This window comes from Aythya ferina (genome assembly GCF_964211825.1).
Source record: "Aythya ferina genome assembly, chromosome: 5".
NCBI classification, from domain to species: Eukaryota; Metazoa; Chordata; class Aves; order Anseriformes; family Anatidae; genus Aythya; species Aythya ferina.
Window position 1 is genome coordinate 50,795,199 of NC_140301.1, and position 27,395 is coordinate 50,822,593.

At 39.2% G+C, this 27,395-nt stretch overlaps 1 protein-coding gene across 2 annotated transcripts; it reads left to right on the forward strand.

The window, feature by feature from the left end:
* Positions 1–2,025: 2,025 nt before the first annotated feature.
* On the forward strand, positions 2,026–27,110 carry BDKRB2 (bradykinin receptor B2). Of its 2 annotated transcripts, XM_084520677.1 has the most exons (4): positions 2,026–2,215; positions 17,168–17,234; positions 20,905–20,991; positions 24,307–27,110. In XM_084520677.1, exon 4 carries the CDS (start codon positions 24,309–24,311, stop codon positions 25,449–25,451), a length of 1,143 nt encoding a protein of 380 aa, XP_084376803.1. In that variant the 5' UTR covers positions 2,026–2,215; positions 17,168–17,234; positions 20,905–20,991; positions 24,307–24,308; the 3' UTR covers positions 25,452–27,110. The 2 variants fall into 2 exon arrangements, with proteins under 2 accessions (XP_084376803.1, XP_084376802.1); XM_084520676.1 differs by lacking the exon at positions 20,905–20,991 and having other exon boundaries at positions 2,027–2,215.
* The last annotated feature ends 285 nt before the right edge of the window (positions 27,111–27,395 follow it).

The following is a 27,395-nucleotide window of genomic DNA, read 5'->3' on the forward strand; positions in this document are numbered from 1 at the left end:
GACAAAATGTCCTTCCCCGGAAAACACTAGCAATAATCCTGAACAACTATCAAGGCAAGCAGTACTCCCCTTATATTTATTTACTTACAATTTATTTTCTTGAATTAATAAAGTCCAATATTCAGCTATATTTTCCTTCAACTTCCTAGCAAAATCTTGGCTAAGATTTCCTAACTAAGGAAAAAATGCCCACGTGTAACCAAGTTCAAGCTGATTAAAGTTTTCACAAGTTATGACTCCCAGCTGTGGCATCTTGCAGCCGTTCAGACAGTTGTTCTTTAGAAAACCAGAGAGGGGAGGGTAGGGAAAAGCTCTGTCATCTTTCTGTATTCAAGATATTCTAGTTTTATGCTTACATACTGAAGTTTCTACATGCTATCTCCTGATACTTAAATATGAGGAGAACATTGACTGCAGTGTTCCAATGGCCAAGTAATTTAACTGCAAAGTCAGAGGCATGTGCATTACCTCCCCACTCCCCTGAACCAGTCATGATTCCTCCTTTGCAGAGGTTGGTCTCTCAGAAGCTCTTGAGATGATCAGAGGCATGTTTCCCCTTTCAGAAGCAAGTGTCCATAGCAGGCTAGCTCCTGAAGACTGCAGAACACCCCTCACCTGCTCCTCAAGAGGCTGTCCACATTCCTCAGGCTTAACAGAGCAGATCTCACTACAGCTGGGTTTTATTACACTGCTACAAATGAGCTAGCAGAAGCCCTCCTATGAATACATGTTAAGTTAATGTTTAAACTCTAACCATACCCAACCAAAAAAAGAAACCCCAGTTATAGTTCTAAAATGTTTATATGGATACAGAAGGAACAAAATAAATAAATAAATAAATAGGCTAATTAATTAATTAATTAATTAATTAAAATAAAGTATTGAAAGAAAAATTCAGGATGAAGACCTTGGAGATATGAGTCCTGAAATTACATGATCAAACTAGAACTGTTGCAGAGAAAGTAGGAATGGACCAGGGGAAGGCATTGTTGGTCAAAAAGTTTTACTGGGCTTGCAGCATTAAAGAAAGAAAAATTGTTATTTTCTAGCAGCTATTATAGAAGTTCAGAGAAAGAAAAGGAACATGAGTGGAAAGCAAAACAGTTATTCCTGTTGGGAAAAGTGCAATGAGTGTTGTCTGAGAATTATAAATGGAGAATGAGAGGGGAGTAGGGGCCCAATACTTGTTCTGCTAGATACCTTGATCACAAAAGACCACATACGATACGTATAGCTTTAAGAGTTTTCTTGAATTTATTACTTTCAGAATTAGAAATCTGTGTGAAACAGAATAGACTGATGTATTCTCTGTTCATTTATTCTCAGAATGAAGATGTATCCTCTGTGTGGGATGCTGCAACCACAGCTACCATTTCAGGTTTCAGTTTAATTGCATAAATAGAGGAAAAACAGTTATGCCTGTTATGAATAAGGTAAAATTAGATCTGTTATGATCTCAAATTCAGAATAAAAATCATTGTCATAGGAAAAATGCTCTTCTCTACTCTTTGGGTATAATTCTATTTCTTACAGACGTTTCATCCAAAATTTGAAGAAATTTTGGTCCTATATAAATTTTTAAGTGGTATTTGGAATTTGTCTTCATTCTTAGCACAATGAGTAGCCAGAGATTTCTGCTGAGGAAGGGGAACACACTGTCTTCCAGAGATATAAACACTAAATTTCTTCCCCAGAATGTAAAGGATGTAAGATTGTAAATGAGATATTTGTTCTTTTCTATTTTAAAGATCCAAGTCTTGCAAGAAGCTAATTTGTGTAACCGTTGATTGTGTCTAACACTGGTAAAAGCAATGCACATGACATCACCCACAATAAAGGTCAGGTTTGTGTATGTGTGTGTACATGCTTATGCACACACATTTCTGGAGACTCTTGTTCAAACACATATAGTTGTTTTATACACACTGTGGCAAATCTTTATTTTAACTTGATTTGAATTGTTTACCACCCATAGTCAAATAAAAGTGGTCTCATGCTGGTTAGAGCAGACAAGCTTTGCTTCTGAAACAAAATATAGCAAGGCAGAAAATCCAGGAATATGACGTCATCAACAGGGGGATGAGTCTATTCTGTTCAGGGAGGGGCAGAAAACCAGAAGTTAGACTCATTCATACAACAGAAGGAGCGTGACTGTTCACTGAGAAGTGTTGCACTCTCTCGTTTGTACCTGTTCAGTGCTGAATTCACAGTCAAGGTATGTGTTTCCGCTTCTTTTTCATACAAAAAGTTGTCATTTAAATTCAATACAGACTACTGCTTTTTGAAACCACTTCTTGAATTCTTAATATGTTTCTGTTTCAATTACAACAGTACTAATGTTATTAGCATTCCAGGAACAAGGAGAAGTAAAATATTTATTGCTGATGTGGTTTGGTAACTTTGCAGGTTTCATAGAGGTATAACATTTCCAAAAAAAAAAAAAAAGTTTTATTTCAGTGTACCCAAGATGCCAAAGACACAGGGCTTTTCCCCTGCCACAGGGGCAATCTGGTATGGGCTACCCAAGGGACATGATTTATTCTGTCCAGAAGGCATCTGATTTGCACCATTTGTTACACCTTATAAAAGAACAGAAAGTGCAAACAGTTATTTTTTTTTTTTTTCAGCTGAAAAATTGCGTAAGTAGTAAGGAAAAAGCAGAGACAATTCTGTATTCCCTGAAACTTATTTTTTTTCTTCTCTGTTTATTGTTTTGATTGTCAACTTTGTGACTCAGGAAATGTGGATGTGTGTATAACTTACACTTCTGACCTGTCTCATCTATACTAACTGGAAAAAAATAGATTTTGAAGTTATTTCTTGTGTAATGTAGGAAGAAAAGTTTCAGTTGACATTTGAACATTATTTGTTTCCTTCTAACATTTGTATTCAAATGAAAAAATACAGTAAGAGCGTGATTTATAAGATGCTGTTAAATATAAATATAGGCTTAGAACTGGAGTTGTGATTAGGATCTTATAACAAAAAGACTAAAGGTTGAAGTATATGCTATTCTTTTAGCTGCTAATTTTCTATTACTTGGTATGTTAAGCAGAGATTTGAGCACAATAACAGTAATAATAAAATAGCCATGCAGCCAAGAGAGTTCAGTTTGTCATTAGAAGCCTTGGGTTTGATACATTATGTGTAATCCCACAGATGCTATCTCCTAAGATTAGAAGATATTCTTGTCTTGAACAGTGCACATATTTTCTTAGAGAATCTTGAACAGAGCTAGAAAAAATAAATAAATACATTTTTACCGCAAAATCTGTAAGAATGAAGCATCAGGATATTGTGTAATATCAGTCATATGAGTTCTATCTTGTCTGCTGTTTTCTGGAAACATGCAGCCTTTAAGAAAAGAATGAAGAGAAGCAACTTCACACTTCAGAATCAGTCATAGACTTCTAAATATATCTGTCTTGTTTTCAACATGAATAGTACAAATGCAGAGAGAAGAGATAAATGTCCCTAAGTTAATAAAGACTTCGGAATAGCCAAAGCAGAGTCATCTCCAGAACACTTCTGTCAGTTTTCCACTGAGCCTTGTACATGCTGAAACAGGAGTAAGTGTGTTACTCAGAGTTACCTGAACATTTTGTACTGCCAATCCATAGAAGAAAACTGCCTTTCCTCCTGAGTTAGAGCTTCCTGAATTAAGGATCTCATCACCACACTGGAACGTGGCTTAAAAAAAAAAAAAAATCTGAGCTATATTCACAGAGTAAATATTACAACATTCAAAGTCCTTTTCCAGACAGAAAATGAGGAATTTGGGAGAATTTTAGTACATTGGTTATGAAGAGTCTAAAATTCACTGCTTATGAACATTCAATTTTAGATAGTCTGCTTTTCACGGAAAGAAGGAAATAAAAAGCTCTTAAAATAAATAAATAAATAAATAAATAAATAAATAAATAATCCCCCCATTTTCAAAGTCACAGTAGGAAAAAAGTCTAGGGAAACATGTTAGCAAACAGAGCTTTGCTTTCAAAACAAACACACCTTCCCAGTAGCCAAGTCAGCAACAAATGTAAACCTGAAGTCATTAGCAATGCTAATCAATATGAAGTTTAAAAAAAGAGAGAATAAATATTTTCTCTCAAAATGACATTTAGTTAAAACCTTCTTCTTCTTTTTTTTTTTTTTTTTTTTTTCTTTTTTTAATTTACACATACACCGGGCTTGTTCCCTTGTCACTCATGGTTTTAAAAACTTCCCCTCCACTCTCCATGCTTTTGGGTTTCCCCAGCCTTATCTAAATGTTGGTCTTTCTTCCTCCTTGCGTACTTCAGATTTTACACACGCAAAGATGAAAAGCTGCATTTCTGCCTGGCCAGTGCAGGACTGCGAACACAGTGCCTTGAAGCAGAGGCAGAAGCTTTCCCTTGCAGCTGGCATGGCTCTGGGTGAAGGTGCAGTGCTTGAAGACCAAACGCTGCCTGAAGTCTCCAGCTGCTGACCAACACGCTCAGTTGTCAGTAGGGGAGAGCTCAGCCAGCTTCTCCCCTCGGCTGGATGTCCCTCTCCAAATTTCTGACCCTACTGTGCTCTGTTCAGCCACACCTGATTTTATCTCTTAAGGTGCAAAAGAAGCAACGTGATAACTGCTTCAGCCATTCCTTGCTAGCCCCCAGCATCACTGAGGCTCCATTTCTCAGGGGAACTCAGACTTTAGCAGCAATATGGATGAGCAGAGTTGCCACTCTTCTACTTCCTGCTTCTCCGCCTTGTGCTGCTGCAGTGTTCCTGATCAGAGAAAGTTTAAACGTAAGGTCAAGGGACTTTTGCTTAAAGTGGACCTATTTCCTGAGCTGACATTGCCATATGAGTAGTTTTGAAACTAGCAAAAGTGTCTTATGGCACTTGTGAGACTAGATAGCAGACAAGGGCGACCTCGGCTCCAAGCACAGCTGCAGGAGGGTCCATCCCTTGTGCATGTATCCCTGTCAATAACACTAACCTGACTGAAGAGTAAATATGACACAGGCTCAGGGTACAGTTTCACGCTAAACCCTGTTCAAATACTGCAGCCCCCTTACCCAGCTTTTGATGAGGTCAGGCTCTGATAAGGGAAACAGCGAGATGTCCCAACCAGCGATGGAGAGGGGAAAGGGCATCCCTATAGCATGACTGCCTGGAGATGAGTGGGCACAACCGCAGTGGGGAAACAAGATGAGCAATGCAACAAGAACACTAAACACAGACCGCAGGCTGCTGTCTTCCCATAGACAAAGTTGCACTGGCTGCCAACCACAGTTGATGGTATGATGACATATCATTCACTTAGCAGTAATACTAGCACAATGGGGCTGAGGAACCCTGGTCATGGTCCAGCACACCATTGCAAGCCCCAAATATTGGTGAACAGACACCAATGAGACACAGACCAGAAAATAAACACATGGAGCTTAGTTGCCTGCTGAAAGCATGCTATCTTCAGTCTGATGATAAGCAAGCCCAGAGCACTCTGACATTATGGTAAAGCAACACTGCAAAATATTTCAGAACTATTCAAATTTGCCAGTGGTAGATTTGACTTGCTTTTGCTGCTATGCTATATTTACCTCCCTTGTACGTTAACTCCTCAACTCAGTTCAGCAAGGCTGAGCTTTTGTGATCCCTGAAAAAAAAATAAATAAAATAATAATAATGATCTTATCATTCAGCTTTGTAGACCTGCCAGTGCTAAGCCCTGCACACTCAGGTATGTCAGTGCAGTGACAGCATTGGAACAAAGCCAAACCTCAAGCTCTGGCTAATTTCAGAGGATGGAGCTGCCAAAATGCAGAAATCCATTTCTCCCTCTCACATTATCTGAGATAAACTCAGTAATAAGGAGAGCAAGCTATGTTTTGAGGTTGAGCTGATTTTTATATTAATGGCATTTACATGTGCTTGTCTGGAGGCAGAACTGGCCGTAGCTGGTTTTCCTCCTGCAGTGTTCCTGCAAGTTGTCTGGGAGTTGCACCCCTGTGAGCCTGGAAGCGCTTTTTCCTTTTGTCATGGCTGTGTGATCTACCAACTCACTGACTGTCTGAAGCCCTGCCTCTCTGAAGAGCCATGGGGCATAGAAATGGGCAGTACATTCCCTCCAGAAGGGCAGTGTGAGCCATCTGCCCACACACATGCAGAACACCCTGCAGCAATCCCTTACTGATGTGATTGTAAACTGCTTGCAGACAACAAGCAGGCCAGAAAGCTGGGAGCAGTTCATCAGAGTTCCTGAGCCTTTCTACAAAATGTAGCTGCGAAGCTGACATAATTCAAAGGTGGAACCTGATCCTTAAACAAGTGGGAGGACAGAAACATCGAAAATATTGACACGAGGTTTTAGCTCAGGTCTGCATGCACCTCTTATCTTCTCCAGCAGTCTTTCCCTAAAACAGACTATATTCTTCACTCTATTATCATAAAATCATCATAGAACCACAGAATAGCTTGAGTTGGAAGGGACCTTAAAGGCCATCTAGTTCCAACCCCCCTGCCATGGGCATGGACACCTCCCACCAGACCAGGTTGCCCAAAGCCCCATCCAGCCTGGCCTTGAACACTTCCAAGGATGTGCACCTTCATAGTAAAGAATTTCCTCCTAACATCTAATCTAAATCTCCCCTCTTTTACTTTAAAACCATTCCCCCTTGTCCTATAACTACCTGCCCATGTAAAAGACATTCTATCTTTTTTATAAGCCCCCTTTAAGTAACTGAAAGGCTGCAATGAGGTCTCCCTGGAGGCCTTACTCTCCAAGCTTTATATCCTCATCTCTCCAAGTCCTTCTTCATAGGAAGGGTGTCCTTCTATTACAACCAAGACCGATAAATTGGTTTATTTCTTCTCCTTTTCTTGGACAAGTATCATTTCTCTAGGATCTCCAAGGATCATCGATCTAGTTAATGCCAAAATTTCCAAGTGGTAAGGATATGGGACTATCCCTCATGGGCAGACAAACAAATAAAAGCAATTATCTTCTCACAAACTTTCCTTCTTTGTTGAGATTTACAAGTAACTGAATCAAGTAATGAAGAAAGAAGACTGTCAGTTTACAAGAACAAGGGCACTGGTTTAAAACTTGACAGCTTTCTAGATGACTCTACTCTTCTTTTTCCCTTGGTGAGCTGCAACTTTATTTTTGAAGTTGTACTATGTCAATCAAAACAGTCCTAATGAATCAGAGAAGGTGGCAATTCATGAATGGCTGGGATATTGTTCACAGGAGATTTTGATTTATGACATCCCCATTAAAAACATATATATTTATATATTGCATAATATATGCATTGTGTTCTCTTAGCTTCTACTTACATCATTCCACTGAGAAACCTTTTTTCATTAAAAATGGCACCTTATGGCCAATTCCAGCTAGTTGGCTCAGCAAAAGGAGCATTTCCCAGAACCAGAAGGAAGGGGAAGTAATAAAGCGGAGTCATTTTTTCAGGGGTGTTTCCTGAAAAATTTTGGAAATATCAGTCTTTTTTTGGAAATGCAAGACAGAAATTTGTTTTCTTCCACAACAGAGTTGGTCTACAAATTGGCATTTGAATAATGATTACAGTACAGAGTAAGACATCTGGAATTTCATTCTGCTACACTTTGTGTTGTGGATTACTACAGAAAGCTTTACTGTTGTATTTTGCATTGCACTTTTGTGCTTGTTTAAAAAAAGGGGGGGAGGGGAAGCGAGAGAGATAGAGTGAATACATTAATAAGTTTTGGCTTGGGATAAAAGAATTATCTGGTCAAACAGCTTTAAAAATTTGAAGAAAGATTTGACTCTAAATACCAGAATCAAACAATTTCAAATTTTGGACTATTCTGAAGTGAAGTAAGAGCAGGATCTAAACTGTGTGAAAGATCTAGGTTTTATAACAATTTGAATGAAATTCCCATATGAAATTCTCATTGAACTTAGTGATATGGTTTAGTGGAGGACTTGTTTGTGTTAGGTCAGAGGTTGGACTCGATGATCTTGAGGTCTCTTCCAACCTAGACAATTCTGTGATTCTGTGATTACTTTGGTATATCTGACTCAGACAGGAATCCTTAGTCATATGTCTTGAAACCCCTTTCCCTTTTGGGAGATTAAACCACACTTTTCTTCCCTCCCTTCCTTCCCTCCAGCCTTCCTTCCTCAAAACTATCAGCATTTCTCCTTTGTGTTCTTTAGCAGTGTTATGTTCTCTTCCAGAACTGGCATCCTCTCACTTTCTCTCCACTTGTTCCTGTCCTGACATTCACACACTGTGTGACTGCCCCAACATAGAAGTATCTCTGCATTTGCTAGCTTGGGGTGCAAGAACTCTCCGAAGGAGCTGTGCCATATAATAAGAGAATCTCTCTGACAAAATCCTCACCATATCTTTGTGTTGACACTGGTATTCTGGAAAGAGCAGATAGACAAATCTTCCTGGTAACCACCTGTGCTCAAAACCCATAGATACAGAGTGAAAAACAGATTGTCTGCACCGGGTTCCAGCAAGTCTCTGACATCTCCCATTGCTAGCTAAGTGGAGACAACAAATTAACAGATGGTTTAATTTTGGAACACTGGCAAAGCATGAAAAGGCAAAAGCAAAATCATAATACAAACACTGGATATCGTAAATTGGCGCTGTAAATCACACCACTTCTCAGCTGGAGAAGTATCTTGAGCCTTCCAGACCACTCAGAGTTGAAAGCTGCATGACTGTTTGTACAATTTAGTTTATCACCAAATTCTTATCAACATTTATTTGAATGCTTAATTCTGCCAATAGAAATATGGTACATTTGCACATAAAAATTGTTGTCATGGGTTTTCAGCTGAAAAACTGTTTTGTTTTGTTTTGTTTTGTTTTGTTTTGGGTGTATAAACCCCAATTTTATCAGCTCTGGACGTCAAAGTAATTGTAATGCAGTCTGAGATTCACTATTGTTCTCTCTCTCTCTCTCTTACCATTTTAAATAGGTATGTACATCTAGTTTTGAACTTTCCTCTGTGATATAGACTGTGGTAATTTTTAACCTGGTATCTGAAAACTGACCTCTTAAAAGTGCAAATGTTTCATTTATTGGCTAAGTCAGGAGCAGAAACATAAAAATAATATGAAATGACTGTCCCATCTGCCCAAGTGACAGCACAGCAGGACATGTTTGACCTAGGAAGGACAAGGCAAAATGGCTTTCTGAAGTTCATCACTGAATTGAAGAAATTCCAGACTTCCTTCTCCTTGAGAAGGAAATTTGCCAGTGCTTGCACTGCCATATTCTGGTTTTAGGAGTTCTTCAGAGAGTATAAAATGGACGGGACGGGACGGGAAGGGAAGGGAAGGGAAGGGAAGGGAAGGGAAGGGAAGGGAAGGGAAGGGAAGGGAAGGGAAGGGAAGGGAAGGGAAGGGAAGGGAAGGGAAGGGAAGGGAAGGGAAGGGAAGGGAAGGGAAGGGAAGGGAAGGGAAGGGAAGGGAAGGGAAGGGAAGGGAAGGGAAAGGGGAAAAAACACCAATTATTTTAGTAACGATCACTTGCTATTTAGACAATTAATATCATGTCATGCTTGTATTACCTTCCATGACACCAATCAGTAATGATGGAGATTGTCCACTGGGATAGAGTATTAGAAAAGTCAGGCTTTTCAAGAGATTGAAACTTTAGTTAATAATTTGGTAATGTGGGTTTGGGGATAGATCTGTAGATGTTGTCAGATGTTCTGAATTAAACTGAGACTGTCTTAAGAAGCACGTGTAGAGGTGCTAACTTAAAAAACCTGGATAAATTTCATCTCCACTATATTCTGCCTGCTTAAAATGAATGCTGTAAGTATAATTGACAATTATATATTTAATCATACTTTCTAGCCTATTCTGTTGTCAGAGCCCGATGTGAACCTGTCTACATATTACTTTGATGGGAGGCATTAAGAGAACCCAAGGCATTCTGTTATAAAGAGGACAGGTTCTGACTGAGATGCCCTCAGAGGGCTGCCTGCACTAAGGAATCCTCTCCTTGCACAGAGCCATCAGTATGTGACTGAATTATAGAAAACGTAGTACTGACTACAATATTTACAGCTCCTGGTGGGGATAATTATCTGTAGTTGCAGACAAAATATTAGTTTAAAACATCCTTTAGGTTGCTGCACAATGCAACAGAGCCTGAATCAACTCTACAGTAAAATCAATTGCCTGTATGTTAAGAACTAATTAAAGTAGCGTCTGTCCAAGAAATGGCTATTGCATTGTAGAGACTGCAACCAGTCAACCACACATACTTAGTTATGGGAGACAGGATTTTCTAAAAAGCCGTAGTTGTGAAAGTCAGTGGTGAAAACATGCAGGAAACACTGCATTATTGCAAATGCCATTGACAACTCTGTAAACACGTTAGCAATTGGCAGCACCAGAGATGGCAAATCTGTTTTTTTTTTTCCTAAATGGCTGTTAGAACGTTCTCAAGGTGTTAGAAGGAAAGTGCTTTCAGGGCATAGATCCAGTTCATCTGAAAGGCAAATCTCACCATTAAATAGTGCAAAAAGGGAGCAACAGTGGTAAAAACTATTTGGCCATTAGACCCTCACATTTTGTCATGAGAACTTAGTGCTGCTAAACAGGGAAAAGAGCTGTGTTTCAGTTAATAGGAGTGGGGTAAGCAGAGCTGAAGAGGCCTGGTGAAAGCAATGCAACAAACTGCAGGGCTGATGAGGACATCCATGCATTCCTCAGTGAGGGAGCCTTAAGAGGAGTTTTGTACACTGCCGAGCAAATCCTGGGCCCCCACTAAAGCAAAGCAAACAAAGGAGCATCAGTTGCTCCATCTTCTTGGGGAACATAAATGCTTCAGAACTTACAGGTTTTTTCCTTTTATTATTCCACTTCTGTTGTTTTGTTGGTATTGTCCAGTGCTCTCTGCAGGATATTCCCATTGATTTCTGTAGAGAAGATATCAGGCAATTTATGTCACTGGTATGCTTCATCTGCTCTCTCCTATTTTCCAGCCATATAACTAATTAGTTGAATCCCAAGACCAGTTCTAAGGACCTATCTTAGGAACAGTTCCCCCAGCCCACCCCTCAAAAGCTGTCATTATCCAGTTGAAAATTCATGTATGTCTTCCCCAGCATAACTGTTTTCAGCATGGCACTTGCAATAGTTTTGATCCATCTGGGTTTCAGAAAAGGTTGCTTTCTGAAGCAGGAAATGCTTACTTTAACAAAGAAATATAATCTTGCTGTACAAACTACAAATTCTTGATAAAGTCAGAAGCATTTTTCTTTATCACTGGATATGGATTACCTCAACTATTCACTGGGCTCATGGTATTGTCTGCCACTTGATAGCTGCATTGTACGGTGTGATACCATCAGACCTGCCATTTCACATGACATCAGACTCCTGCAAGGGATATCAAACAGGTCTCACAACATTAGTGCACCAACATCTTTGTATTTTGCAGTGGTGTGGGGTACAGCAAGCCCTTCTCATACAGCAGAGAATTCCCAAAGCTCCTGCAGTGCTTAGGGAAGGAGATTCAACTTCTTTTGAATCCATTCCAACATGGCAGAACTGTATTTCACTTCATAAAATGAGGAAATTTATAGTCTCTCTCTCTTTTTTTTTTTTTTTCCCCAACTTTCAGTCACAGTTCTCATACGGGAAATACGAAAAAGAACAGAACAAGATACTCTGCCAACTTTGCAGAGTGAGTTTGTGGTCAGTTTTCTTCTGTTTGAATATTTTCTCTCACAGTTGTCAAAATATTTTGAGCAAACACATACAGTGCACACAGAAGTGTAAACGCAGCTGTGACTTGAAAGCATCAGGTAATGTGCGTTTCTGTAAAAGAATCAGAGAGCATCTTGGTTCTCAGAGACACAAAGCTACTCCTGACACCAGTCCTAGAGTGGAGCTGCATTACATCCAGTAGTGCAGGGGTCCATGAGGATTAAGCTTCTGGAGAATTAAAGATTAAAGAGACTTGAGAACTCCTAGGATGTAATTCACTGGTCACAAGGAGAGAGGGAAAGAGTTGCAAAATTGTCATTATAAACCTTTCAGTTGTTGATATTTTCTAGAAACAGAAGAATCAGATTTATGTCCCTGCTTCAAAAATTATTTAGGTACTTATATTAATTTGAAATAGCTTTATCAAGAGGAATAGTCTCAATCAACATTATTCAATGACCTTGTGGTGTCTTAGGATACAGGCATGTAGATCACCTGAGTTGAAGACCTTGTTCCAAGTTTGGCAGAGCAGAGACCTGGATATAGGTCTCCCATCTGCCCAATGACTACAAAGAGGGCATCAAATTGGCGTATGCTTGATTAGCACTTAGATGTAAGAGCATCATACGTCATATACTTTGTTCCTACCTAGGCGTATACCATGTTGAGAAGGCTGGGGACAGAAAAAAGAGTAACTTAGTATGTCAGAACAGCTTAAACCTCCTCAGAGATGTTTGAATTTCTCTGCAGCAGACACTGAAATGTGTTCTGGGAGAGGGAGAAAAGAAGCGATCATTTCTGTTCTCAGAGTAGTTTGACAGTTTGTGAATCCATCTTCTTTCTCTGCTCACTAAGTGCTATGGTAAATGTTGCTGAACAAGTACAGAAAGTTCTCCTACTATGTTTGCCAATCAATCATGTACAAAAGAGAAGGAAAAAGCTGCTTGCCGTTAACACAAAGGAAATCTCCAGGAAACAGGAAAACAAAACAGTAAACCATTTATTTGAATCTAAATTTAAACTAGGGAATTGGTTGCTGTGCACACATCTCCATGTACAGGACCTGTATGTACCAAATACTACTTCTTGATGCCCCCACAGTTACAGACCTCACTTAGTTCTTTTGCCAAAGACAATAGTAGTATTTCAAATATTAGCAGAAGTCTTAAGGAGTGGTGGTGCTGAGGGATTTACCATCATATTTTATTCCTTTGTCCAACCTGCACCTTGCCATGACAATTACGCATTTTTGACTATTTATGTGCTTATACCCTTCCCTGTGATTTAGGCTACTTTTTAATTTAACAAAGCTCTGATGCAGCCTTTCTCTGCCAGAGGAAGATTCTGTCATTTTATCATCCATGGCAGTTCTTTTGGGGGATGCTTTCTGAAATCCCATATCCATGAAAGATTTCCATACAAGAGGAATGTACAGCTCCAAAGAACTGCTCCGTAAGCTCATACGTATAGCAAGATCATGACTAAATCTTTACAGCACCTTGTTAGTCACACCTAGCCCTTGTGATCATCACTGACTGGGTATAAGTCATGTAGCCTCACGACAGCTCATCTGAGAACTTTTCACAGAAAAAAAGGATTTCTGAGTAACTGAGTCCACTCACATTTGTAATTTCTCTCAGTGATGTTATTGCTAGTGGACAATACATTAATACATGACATTTATAAATGTTACAAAAGGAGTGATATATCAGAGCTCTGTGGCATTACCTTTCTAACTAAACATGTGTTTTCTCTCCTCCATGCTTCAGGGAAAGAGGACAAAATATTTCTACAAGAGAAATTATAATTTTAAGAGTTATTTCTTGCTGAATATTTCTAGCTTATGTTGTTCTTAATATAGTTATGAAAAGTTAAAATACAGATGGAATTTAACTCAACTCTGAGAAATACAGCATTCTCAGGAATGAGAAAGGTGTTATGAACATGCAGATTTTAAAGAGGTCAGAAAGTCAGCAAAAATAAATGTACTAAGGCAGGTTTGTTTTTTTCTTCTGTTATTTTACTCATAGATAATATCTTTTTTCAGAGGAAAGACATAATATCAGAAACAAAAACCTTTGGCTCTATCTCATTGTCTTCAGCTGTTGCCAAGGTAGCACAACTTTACATAGCATTCCTAATGTCCCAGAAAATAAGGAGCAGCAATATTGCTCAAAACAACATTAAGCCAAGGTCTAATATGCTAAACACCACATCAGACTCTTATTTATTTCAAACACAAATTTTAATATTTTAATATCAATAGTATTTTGAAATATTATTTTAATATTTTTAATATTTAAAAATTTTAAGTATTTTTCCATAACTGAAAAGCGTAAACATATTTCATTTTTTTAAATTATTATTATTTTCTGAAACAAATCATCAGCTTCTCTTTTTCAGCTCTTAAAATCTGGACTGTTTTAACAGACTTATTCCCAGGAGACTTTTCTTTATCTTCTTTTGCTGTAATTCTGCATTTCATTTTACAGCCACAATGCTCTATTTTATAGCCCTTGTAACTCCCTATTAAGCCCAAAGATTTGCTAGTTTCACAGCAGAGTTATGTCCTCCACCCTCCAGGTTTTTTGCTAACATCAAAAGGCAAAGGGATCCCAACAGTGTCTGGGGCTCTTTCAGGAACTCCAATGTGTTTCATGTGGCTCCAGAAAAACACAACTTTCAGAGACCTTGTATCATGTACCATCCTCAGGCAGACATCCCAGACACCCTGCACTTTCCAAAATGCCCATATTAAAGCACCCAAATGACCTCACAAACACCTGGCTGCTGCTGTCTCAAAATCACAGATTTTTGTTTTCTCTTATGCATTTCCCTTTCTTCACTAACTTAATGTTAGTGAAAGTCTCTGAGATCTCCCCATCTCTCTCCACCTCTCCCCGTAGCCATCTACAGAGGTAACTGAAGTAACCCAAAGATTAGAAAGGTAAATGCAGCAGTACATATTTTGGTGCTACACAGATAACACACATTTGAAATATGGCTCCAACAGCCCACACATCACACTATAGCCCAGAGCAAAAGATGTAACTGGGCACATGTCAACCCCCAGCATCACCCATCAGCACCCCAGTGTGCAAGCTTTGCTCCCTAGGCACTCAGGCTCCCCACTGAAACCCCCAGTTAATACAAGTCAGTTTTTCCTCCCTTCTCCAATTTGGACTAGACACTGCTGTGTCCTGATATTAGCAAAAAAAAATAGCAAAAGCCAGCTCACATTGTGCTTTCACCAAAATGTCCACAGCTTCCTAAGGACACTCACTTACTCACTGCCAAAATTCTACTTTTGTTTGTGGGCCTGAATCCAACTGGAAGTTTCAACTATTAGTACAAGAAGAACAAATTAAGAATCTTAGGTTGGAAGGGATCTAGAAAGGTCTCTAGTCCAACCTCTTTCTCAAATCTGGTCCAGTGATGGGATAAAATGATCAGACAAACACACAGAATCACAGAATTGTCTAGGTTGGAGGAGACCTCAAGATCATTGAGTCCAACATCTGACCTAACACTAAACCATATCACTAAGTTAACCATATCACAATGCTACTAAGGGCTTTATCCTGTTGGGTCTTTAAAACTTCTGAAGGTGACAAGCTTGAAATTGAATGATTTAATGGCTGAATAAACTTGATGATCTTGCTATTCTGATCCTACATCAGACACTAATGTTAAAAATCACTATTTCTCATTTCAGATTAAATAAAACTATTGTAACAAAAATTTTCTTTCAGAATGGCAGCAACATCAGACTTGTGTGACATTTGTACCATTTTGGAGTGCATTGTTAGTAGTACAGTTTCTAGAATAGATAGCATCAAATCAAAGGATGAACACCATCACTATATTTGGACTAAATACGCAGTGTTCATAGTGATATTGGCCCTTTTCCATTACTGAACCCTGTGTTCAGTAATTCTCACTGATCCGGTTCATATTTTCCTCCTACCAGCTCTCATAGGAGTGTAGCTGTTCTGTTCTGATCTTCATCTCAGCTATAGTTATTTTACCCATAGATAACATATTCTGTCAGAATTATCACAGTTACTGATGTATATATAAAAGTTTAAATAGAAGCTTTGAAAATAAGCTTTACAGAGAAGGAACAGAATTTATAAGAAGCATATCTTGCCTGTGTTTTTGTTGACAACAAATTCCAAGAACAAGGTCCATCACAGAAGATTACGATGATCTTCTAATATGCCTTTGACCTCTTGCTGAGAAAAGCTTCTGCTTAGGTTATCCCATCACATGTTCTTCAGACCTGCTAGACCCGTAGGTGTGCAGTTAAAGGAATATGCATTGAGATTGTTATTTCATAAAACTCCCTTTCCCCTGCAAACAGACATTGTCCTGGAAGGAAAACCTCCAAATGTGAAAAATGAAACCTACCTCTCCTTGGCTGGCAAATATTTGTGACCTGTCAGATGGTCTCAACTGAGGCAGTTAAAAGAAGTTGTGATACCTCTTATTTGCTTGAGTCCATCAATTTTAACGCTATAGGTAGGCTTTTGAGAAAGCAGAAGCAATACTTCCACAGTCAGCAGGAAATAGGCTTTCTTGTAAGCACCATGCTGCAGAGAACCACCCTTACCTATGATATCTTTTAAATTCTTGTTATTTCTCATTTCAGTAATAGCAGATGTGTTGGACAGATACCTCTATATCTTCTTATGCCTCTGGCAGCTCCTCTGTTGCTTTTACTATAGTATTTATACCAGCGTGAAGAAGTAAGGCTGTGAAACTAATAGCCACCAGCAAGGGATACTTGGCTGCCCAGGCTGGGCTCAGATATGTTCAGGAGTACAAATCCTCACAAAAATATATAGCATCAAAACAGGCTTGGCTCTTTACAGGGATTTAGAGGGGAGACCATGGCAGGCCTTGGGTGTTTTGCTGTTTCTTTTTGTAGCTGCTCTGTCTTCTAAAAAAGCACCATCTCTAAGCCTCATATGTCAGAAGTGAGCCAATGCCCCTCTCAGTATGCAGCCACTCGCTAAAAGATGTGTTTGTCCTCCCAGCTTTTCCACTCCTCTGTGTCACCATCATCTGAAGCTGTACATATCTGGAAAACCATTTGGTCACTGGCAGCACTTAAATCAGATATCATAAATTATTGTTAAGAATGTTACAGACTTCAGTCTGGAACTCAGCTGAGAGTCATATCTAGCCTTTACAAGGCCCTTGTTCTGAATCTGTATCACTCAAATGGAGTTGTGTGCTGGATACCCATCTCCCAGGCACTACCACCAAATAGGTCTTATGCAATTGTTTCCAGCAGATCTGAGAGCAAGGGACAGTCATTTCGGGGAATAGGTGAGGCATAAACTGACACAATGCAGTCTCACAAGAATTTTAGTTTACATTCAGAGATCATAAAATCTTACCTGAAGTGGCCTACAAGAGTTCCAAGGCTGAATAATCATCAGTATTGTATTATTTTATTTCAGGGAACAGAAACAATCCGGATGCAGAATAATCCTCCGCAATAGCATTTGTCCACAAGCTTATGTCCAGGTAATGTTTGTTTATTTTAATTAAATACCTTTCCTCTGAGTTCATTACATGTATCCAATTAATTTAATACAGGAAGAAAAACGGATATCAGCTGTATCCTGTAAAAACACTGAAATGATTGTAACTGTTATGGTTTCAAAGTAATGATTCCAGAGGCTGGAAGATGCTGACAACAAAATCCTATCCTGGAACATTTGCATTTTAAACAGTCAGAAGAAATAAATCAATGAGCCAGTCTCAACTTCTTACCACTGATGAAGTTATCATGTAGACATACCTCTTTCTTTATGTGATTCAAAGCTAAGAAACAGTAATTTGTGTATAAGATTACTTAATGATGTTTCTTTAAGCAAACAAAGCTACAATAGTAATAATAGTATACATATTTCATCTTTTTCCATTTAAAAATTGTTCTCTGGTATCATGACTTATGCTGATGCTAATAAATAAGACCTAGAATAACTAAGACCTCAAATCCAAGTGCCAGGACACCTCTTGCTGCTGAACAAAGCAGAACAAGCCAGGCAGCAAGGTTTCTGGTGACAAGAGATCTTATTCTATTGTCTTGGCAGAAGGAGTGTTCACGACTCACCTTGAATAAAAGTGAATTACACCTCCCTCCATCCTGGTACAATTTTACTAGTGGATGAGAAGAAGCCTTACACGGCTCAGAGAAGTAGACGTGTCTTAGGAGGCATGGGCACAGTGTGACACAGCAGGAGGTGATGCAGTGGCTCCTTGCATTGATTCCCAAGTGATGTGTCAGTGGTTAGCTGACCCCGATGAGAGAAACTGTGCATAAATGTACATAAATATCTGAGGAACCTAGCCGTTCCCAAGTAGATATGCATGTTTCTCTGTGCAGTGCCACTGTGCATCATCAGAATAAGCAGATGTGCAGGGGTCCCTGCACTGCCTGATCTCTGTGCCTATGGGGCAGGCACAATTTTATATTCCACTAAGCAGCTTCAGCAGCAGTGCTCCTGTGCTCTGGCGAGAGGTTTGGCAACAGATTACACAAGGCCCTGAACCACAAGGCCATAGCCTGTAAGAAAAGCCTGCAAGAAGCCACAGGCAGGATTGTCTGTGTTTCCTGTATGTGATGGGGTTTTGTTTGAATTTATGTTTGTTTGTTTGTTTTTGTTTATTTGTTTGTTTTTGGTTTTTTTGTTGTTGTTGTTCTAATTCAGTTTTCCCAGCTGAGAATGCATGAGTTTGTCCTCAGCACACAAACACATGGTGACTGTGACAAAACAGGCAGAATATCGTTGCATATAGAAACCAGTACTCAAAGACCTAAAAACATAGGCTCCCAGTGGTATCCCAGTCCCTAAATATATACTGGAGAAAAAAAACGGAATGGTTGTCTGGACTTCCAGAGTCCAGAAAAATCCTGAGGGAATGAACAAATTTTCAAATTCTTCCCAGACTTTTTTTTATTTTTCCTAAAAATAAGAGAAATCCAGGAATGGAAGCTCCCAGATGCTTTGGATTGACTTAGCAAAAACTCAGAGCAGGATGGTGATCCCAAAGAGCAAAGGAAACTGGAAATTGTTCTTGTCTCTATGAAATGTGGATTAACTATGTACACTCAGGACATCAGCAGCTAGCAAGTGCTCACACTGAAGACACTTCACTGAACTATAACCACATGGATGCTCAGCCCCTTGTTTTAATTTGAGCTGATTTTACTCTTGCTTGCTCTTGAGCAAGATTTTACTCTTGCTTGAGGGCAAAAGAAGTGTTGTTTGTTGTAGGAAAGCATAAATTAGGGATGGAAACATAGATGCCTGCAGTGACTCATTTCAGCCCTATAATCCTAGCTGATGTAATCAGTAGGCAATTTGACCATACCAGGATGTGGCTATAATTTACAAATAGGAGAGATCATAAACTATCAGAATCTGAAATATTGCGTCATGCTTTTAATTCCAGTACTTTTGTAGTCAGAAGTATTTCCATGGGCAAGACAGCCTCGCCTCAGGGAATTTTTATGCCATTTTTTGCCAGTTAACTCAAACATCTCATCTCTAACTTGGATACCAATAAAAAGTTGTCCCATGAACTATTAAACAAGCACTCAGTTCTCTGGCTCAGCTTAAGCCAAATAGCCCTCTTCCCCCCTTCTTAGTCTCAAATACCCTTGTTTATACCACAGGTTACACTTAACCCAACCTGACCCTGTGGCAACAGGTAGCCATGAAGGCTGGGGTTATTTGACAACAGTTTCTGCCTGCTGGTCTGTCCCTTGTTCTTTCAGATTATATCTCACTGTATCTTAGCATTGAAACAAATGTTTAACATAGTACAAGAAAGGATTAACACCACTCTCAGAGGTGTTAATAAGTCCATGAATCCAGTAGCTGCAGGGCTTCATCCAAACCCAAAACAGGTTGTGAAAAAATGTTAACTTGACGCATTTCCCCATTTGGGGAGTAAAATGGCTTAGCTTTCCTCAAGCCTATTCGTATCCAGTAACACCATTAACTGAGCTCTGACTTTTTTTCCCCTGTGCTTGTGTTTTTAGCTCACAGCTCATGATCCTTCGAGGGCTTTTTGTTTTGCTTTATCATATTCTGCTTCTCCTCTTTCAGTAAGGATCATCCATAGAGCCCAGCATGTACAGCAGTAGCATGAAGACTTTCCATCCTCACCTGATCCTTATTCCAAGTCTTCTGTACTCTGGGCGTTATCCTTGGCTTGCTGCCTTTATTCTTGCATGCCTTTATTCTAACATGCTTCCCCCCTGGATGGTACATGTAAGTCCATCCTTGATCAGTAGGACATCCCACCAGGTTCCAGGCAAAGGCGAGAGGCATTAATGACTGTGCCCAGTCCTCAGAGCTTTCAGGCCATGGCACTTCAGAGCATCACCTTTTGGGACCCCTCTCCCCTCTCTAGCAGCACAGCAACTGCAGTGTATTACCACCTTTTTCCTAGCTCGTCCGTGAGGGTACATTATCTGCAGCACTGGCAGGATCAGCCCATTGTCCGACATACGACTGTGTCAGCCAACCTCAAAGCCCTTCTCTGTTGCTCAGGTCAGTGTTTGGAGGTGATACAGGGCTGGGTGCCATCTGCACAGGGCAGGACATAGCTGTCTGCAACACAGAGCACCCTGCAGCCTCCTGCTACCAAAATATTGTCATTTATGCCCAGTACTAATAGAAGAAAAAAAAATATTCTAGAACAACATGAAGCAATGTCTGACAATGTTTTTACGTGACTATCAGGCAGGAAGTATCTAGCTGTAGGAGGTCAACTTCAGCAGAGACCAGTTCAACCCACTACAGCAGTCCTTCATAATCTCAGTAATAAGTGGGTTGCTTCAGCTGGGCAGTGTTTATATCAAAATCATTGGATAAAATCTTTTTGAGGATCCCAGCTGAGACATTAAAACTGCCTTGCATTGCACAGAAAGTGTTTATAGAGGTGTGAAGGGATTACATTTATTTTCACTAAATTGCAATAATAAGATAATGGCAAATAGACATAAATTTCTTTTCTAAATTGTGGCTGTGTAAATCATAATTTATTCAGGAAGCACATGGTTTAAATTACTTTCCTGTGCTATAGAGAATAGCTCCAGGCAATCATTTAAATAGGGCATGTAATGATCATTTGTACATTTTGTACTGTTCACACCCACATTTCTACCAATGTTTTACAGAAGTGCTTGAAGTAAGGACCAAGGATGCAGGTCATCCAGGAGCCCCACAGCATGGGAATAGTCCCTGCACACTGTTCTTAGACCATGGTAATGTGATAGAAGTAATTTATTTTAAAGAATGCTAGGGCTTTCCCTTCTAAAGCACAGTCCTCTAAAAGAGATGAATTAAAGGAAAAATATCGATCAATAGGCAATTTTTGAACAGTTATTTGCTGTAGAATTAATTTCTGGTTATTGTTTTTCTATTTGTCATGACTATGATGGACAGCATAGAAATTGCCAGCTACATCATAGCCTTTTTGACTTTGAATCACTAATTAATGTTTTATTAAATATATGTGGATATCCAACCTGAAAACATTTTTATAATACACTTACACTTAATTCTTGCCACCAGTTCACAGCCCGCTACCAGCAGAAGCAACAGCTTCTGCCAGTAGCAATGCCCAAGATCTTCTGTTCCCAGATGACCTTCTGTTGGTCATCCATTAGAATTTCCTATGTGTTTTTACAGCATGAAGTGCCAGGAGAAGGAGCTACAAAGATAGTGAAGGGTCTGGAGGGGAGGATGTATGAGGAGAGGCTGAGGTCCCTTGGTTTGTTCAGCCCTGAGCAGAGCAGGCTGAGGGGAGGCCTCATGGCAGCCTGCAGCTCCCTCACGAGGGGAGCAGAGGGGCAGGTGCTGAGCTCTGCTCGCTGGGGCCAGCAACAGGACCCAAGGGAATGGCATGGAGCTGGGACAGGGGAGGGTCAGGCTGGGGGTTAGGGAAAGGTTCTGCACCCAGAGGGTGGTAAGGCACTGGGACAGGCTCCCCAGGGCAGTGGTCATGGCACTGAGCCTGACGGAGTTCAAGAAGCATTTGGACAAAACTCTCAAATATATGGTCTGGGTTTTGGGTGGTCCTGTGTGGAATCAGGAGTTGGACTTAATGATCCTTGTGGGTCCCTTCCAGTTCGGAATATTCTATGATTCTGTGATTCTATGAGACACAGAAAGAGAGACTTGAAGCTACTGTTTGCAGTAGCTGTGTTAGTCCCATGTGTTAATCACAGCTGTGTTAGCTGAGTTGCTGTGTTAATCTTCTCAGAAAAGATTGTAAACTGATATTTAAGATGACTGATTTGAACAATTTGATAAATGTGATTTGAAAAAAAAAAAAAATTAAAGATCATATGGAGGCTCTCAAAATGGTAGGGTTTTATATAACCCACCATTTTGGTTTTCCGGAATTAGGAGAGGAAATCTTCATTCTTGTGTCTGTGAGGTCAAGGAGAATGGGGACATTTCAGAAGACCAGAGAGGGTAAAATAAAAAAATACCTGTCATTAAAAGGCACAGAGTGCGGGACCCAGGGACTTACAGACCTGTCATTCTCTTTTAAATTCCTGGAAATAGGTTAATAAATAAATAAATAATCAGAATATCAACAGATAGAGGACAATAAAGAAAATTAAAGTGATAAGGAACTGCCAATATAAGCATGTTGAGAATAAGGTTGTGCCAAAACAATCCAATACAGACTAATGGATAGATCAGAAGCACCAGATCTAGGTTACAGTGAGTCTTTTGGTATTTTCCAACATTCCATTGTACTGAAATATGAATAAATAAAATCACATTAAAAAATGCAATGTATATGCAGATTTCTGAAAGGGCTCAGACAAAAATAAGATTTCTAACCAAAACATTTACAACCTGTGGCAGTTGTTTGCACATGGAAGATGAATAACAAACATAGATGAGAATATTTCCAATGTTGTATAACATGCACTGCATATCGTGTTTGCTTTCCATATAGAACAAATAAATCCATACCCTCAAGACCTAAAAGCTCCAGATAATCAGTGTAACCAAAAGCATAGGTCACTGGACAGGTGTCTACAATGTGTAATGACAGATAATAAACTGGGTCCACCAGCCGATTCTCCAGATGCTGGTTGAAAACATTCAGAAATGTAAAGGACATAGGTGTCTCAAGGCTGAGGTGGTTCTAGTAAGGACAAAATGAATGAAGAGTCAGGATACATGCTAGAGGATAGAGATGTGTTCCTGAGGTTAGATATGGGCTTGAAAAGTTTTGGTTTTGGAAAGATAAACTTGGAGGATGAGAATATTTATGTTACTGTCCAGTTTATGCAAATATAGTCCTTTGCTCAAGTTATGAAAGACTGGAAATGTGCATTGCTGTCATTTTGGTTTGCGCTCATTAATCTATTTCTGAACTGCCCTGTATTTCAAAGTTCTCAGTCCCACTTGCCTGTTCTATCCAGTTGATCTGTACTGCCTGACAAATGTGCTATAAATTTTATTAAATTTTATGGTAGAGAGTCTTTGTTGTTGCCTCTAGTGTATATAGTGAAATTCCATCCTGATCTTTGCTTTTGGTTCCCAAGCACTGTGGCACTTAATTCAAAACAAATACACAAAATATGGCCATCATTTCTCAGGAATTCTGCATCTAACAGCCAAATATCTATGTGCATATCCAGCACTGACATTTATCAAACAACAAATGCAGTAACTAGAAAACAAATGAGAACCTCATCCTTCCAGGAATTACAAATGTGTTCCCTTTTCTCTGTCATTTCACCAGATGAATCAGACAAATATTTTAGTTAAAAATACATGTATATCTGAAAAGGTTCCAACCAAACTGTAATATAAACAGTGGTATTTTTAAGACCTGGGATAAGAAAAACAGTATTACTGTCACCTAGTCCAGGGAACTATACATACATACTGGGAAACCAGTCTTGTACTTGAGCATTAATCATCTCGGAAACACAGCAATACAGTTAACATTTTAACGTCACTAAGTGAAACCCGGACACTTAACTACTGTTTGATCCTACTGACATTTAAGCACATACCTGACATTTAGGCCCTTAAATGGCTCCCTGTAAGACCCTAGGCTGTTCTGAATATTTACAGTACAGCACCTGTTTTTCAGACTGTGCTCTTGCACCCAAAATAGCTCACTGTAGTCAGATGGCCACCATCTTTGCGAACCTGCCAACCCACCTACCATGGTAGGAAGGAAGGAAAGGAAGGAAGGAGAAGACACAAGGAAAAATAAAAAAAAAAAAAATGTAGCTCTAGTGAATAAAGGCCAGCCAATGCTCTCTTCCAGCTTCAGTTAACCTGCTTGTTACAATGACAACTGTTGCTTCATCCCTTCTGTTTCACCCCCTTGATTGATCCAAATGCACAGTCCATGGCAGTTTGCTTTTTGAAACCTTCTGCAAGTATGCAGGGTGCATAAAGAAAAACAAGCCAGAGAATTGTGAGCCTGTTCAATACCATGTTTTTAGGACAGTGGTAAAAGCAGAGCCAGTTTTTCTTATTGTGTCTTTTGCTGCAATGATCTCATTGCACCTTTTTTTTTTCCCCTCTCCGCACAGAAATGGTTATCATCACAACTGAAAATGTTACACAACTTTACAAGCTTATGGCCACCAAGGAGCTCACAATCGTTCCAACAGATTTCCACAATGATTCTGAAGTTCATCAGCTGAATGGATATAAATGTCTAAATTCAGATGCATGGCTATGGCTACAGACTTTTCAGCCTGGATTTCTTTGGTTTATATTTATTCTGGGAGCAATAGAAAATGCCTTTGTCCTTATCGTACTGTGTTTCCACAAGGGTCACTGCACAGTGGCTGAAATTTACCTAGCAAACATGGCACTTGCCGACCTACTGCTAGTCTGTTCTTTGCCTTTCTGGGCCATCAACATTTCTAATAATTTTCAGTGGCCTTTTGGGCTGTTCCTCTGTAAAGCCGTCAACACAGTCAGCAAAATGAACCTTTATTCTAGCATTTATTTTCTGACACTAGTGAGCATCGACCGCTATCTGGCCTTGGTGAAAACCATGTCTCTGGGACGGATGCGGCGAACTGTCTGTGCCAAGTGGAATAGCTTTGTAGTCTGGATGTGTGCATTGTTCTTATGCTCACCTACAATGGTCTTCCGAAAATTACAGTATTACAAAGAATACAACATCACAGCCTGCGGTCTTGATTATCCAGCCCCCTACTGGCACCCTGCAAACAACATCCTGCTGAATGCTGTGGGCTTTGTGATCCCGCTCTGTGTAATTACCTATTGCACTACCCAGATCATCAAGGCCTTACGAAGTAGCGAGTTACAAAAAATGAAGTTAATCCAGACAGAAAGGAGAGCCACCATGCTGGTCCTCGCTGTGCTCTTGCTGTTTGTCATTTGCTGGCTCCCATTCCAGATCAGCACATTCATCGATACAATCTGTTACTTGGCAAAAACTTTGAAATGCCTTGAAGAAATCAATGACATTGTGACTCAGATAGCTACCTACTGCGCCTACAGCAACAGCTGCTTGAACCCAATCCTGTACGTTATCGTCGGGAAACACTTCCAGAAGAAGGCTGTGGAATTCTACAAGAACTTGCTCCCACAGAGGTGCAGAAAGTCACAGCCTGTGAAGGTGAACTCCTTGGACACTTTAAGAACTTCCATTTCAAGTGAATGTCCAAGGAAAAAGTCTGTTTTGCCATTACAACGGTAGCACAATTTGTTCACAATGAGGGCAGGTCTACAGAATAAACATGTGGTAGCATTCATCATTTGTGGGAAACAAATGGTTTGATCTTAATGCAAACTTCATACAGAGAACTGTTTCTAATGTTATGGACATTTTTCACAGTTGAATCATTCTTTGTAATGTATTTATGGTTTTCATGGCTGAATTTTATTTCTTGCATGTTCCATTTGAAATGTTTATATTTCCATGGAATCTAAGTGTCTGAATGCACATACAATTGTCTTATTAGAGTCCCAGTATAGAAGCTATTGTCAGAGTTGTGCAACTACTTATGGTACCCATACAGTTTGTTAGACTATTTTTTTATAGAAGGGAATCATATTTATGTAAATTTAAATAAATCCTGTAGGACTATTATTCAAATAGAGTTTTAGGTGTGACCCTCTTTTGGACTTCCTTTCTCTGCTCCAAAGCAATATGGGTTGCTTGATTGACAAGCTGTGCCTTCTTGCAACTGCCCTGCCTCTGCTAGGTGCAGATTTACATCTGCCTGTACACATGGAACATAGCTCAGAAAAGGTAATGCAGATAAGGGAGGAAAACTTCAACCAGCTTAATGAAGGCAGTAGAGGGTTTTTTTGTAGCAGGAGACTCTTTACTCTTTCTTCCACAAGGTAAAAATGTTCACTATGGAGAGCTCTTTTGGGGTGGGTGAATGCTATCTTCATTCATACCTATATGTCAGCTCAGATACTAGTTTTTTAATGTTCACCAAAACATAATTAATATTCATAATGTTATTTAATGGAAGTATAAATGCACAGTACAACTGGTATAATCTCACAAGAAGAAACAAAATATGGAGGAGAGCATCACCTTACTGCCTTAGAAATCTAACTGAAGCTAATAGGAGTTTTGAATATTCAGAGTAATCAAAAATGGTATTTTCAGACTCTAATACTACCTAAATTTTATTTGTAGAGTTAATATGAGTGATTTTAATACAAAATATCAATTCCTAAATTAGACTGAATTAAAAAAAAAAAAAAAAAATCAAAGGACTTCACATGGAAGAAACTCTGTGTATGTAATTGTCAGTATGCAATTTTACTTATTGGAACCTTGATCTAAAACCAACTTGGAGATGATCAGACTATTAATGCATGGCCTTTAATCATAAGAGCTTGAATGGAGCAATAAAGTTCCATTCAAGCTGGAAAGTCTGTATTAAATCTTCAAATAATTAAACCAAAGAAATGCTCTAGAAGCTTGTGGATGTGCTATTAAAACTATTGTATGTAGATGATTTATTGAAAATTTCTGTGTTTTATTTAATCATCCAGTATAATCCTATATCATAAGTACTTTTATAGTTTGTTCTATATATTGTCCTAGACATCTATGATGAAACACTCCAAGCCTTTCCGTTATTTCCAGTATTATCAACATTGTCTTGTTCATGAGCATATTGTTCACACAACCTTTAAATGAAAGGAACTCCATTCAGAGGTTATTGGGGCAATGAAAGAGAATTTTGGATATGTGGTACTGAGAAGTATGAGTAAAATATGAAAATGTTATGACTTGTCAAGAATACGGTATTAATTTAAAATATGTAAATACATACATGTGTTGTTTTGCTGTTCAGAAAGTATGTACAACAGAAAATAAATGACTCTAAGATATTAAATTTGCTGGCATTTTGTTTTTCCAGCCTGAGTCCTTTTACTCAGGAAAGACTTCTAAGAAGCACAACTGTTACAGACACTTTCCTTCACTTCCTGTTGTACCAACAGAAAGTGAGTTAAAACAAAAGAATTTTAGTTACTTTCAAAGTTTGGGGTCAGCTTTCTATTCAGGGCCCATGTCTGCATGGTGCTGAACACCTTCAATACACTTGGAAGTTAAAATCTGAATTAAGGCAGCTAAGAACATTGAAATAATTTCACTAGCTTTTCTCTGCACTCT

Excerpts from the sequence above, each read along its gene's own strand:
- BDKRB2 (XM_084520677.1), top strand. The coding sequence starts at position 24,309 with ATGGTTATCATCACAACTGAAAATGTTACACAACTTTACAAGCTTATG.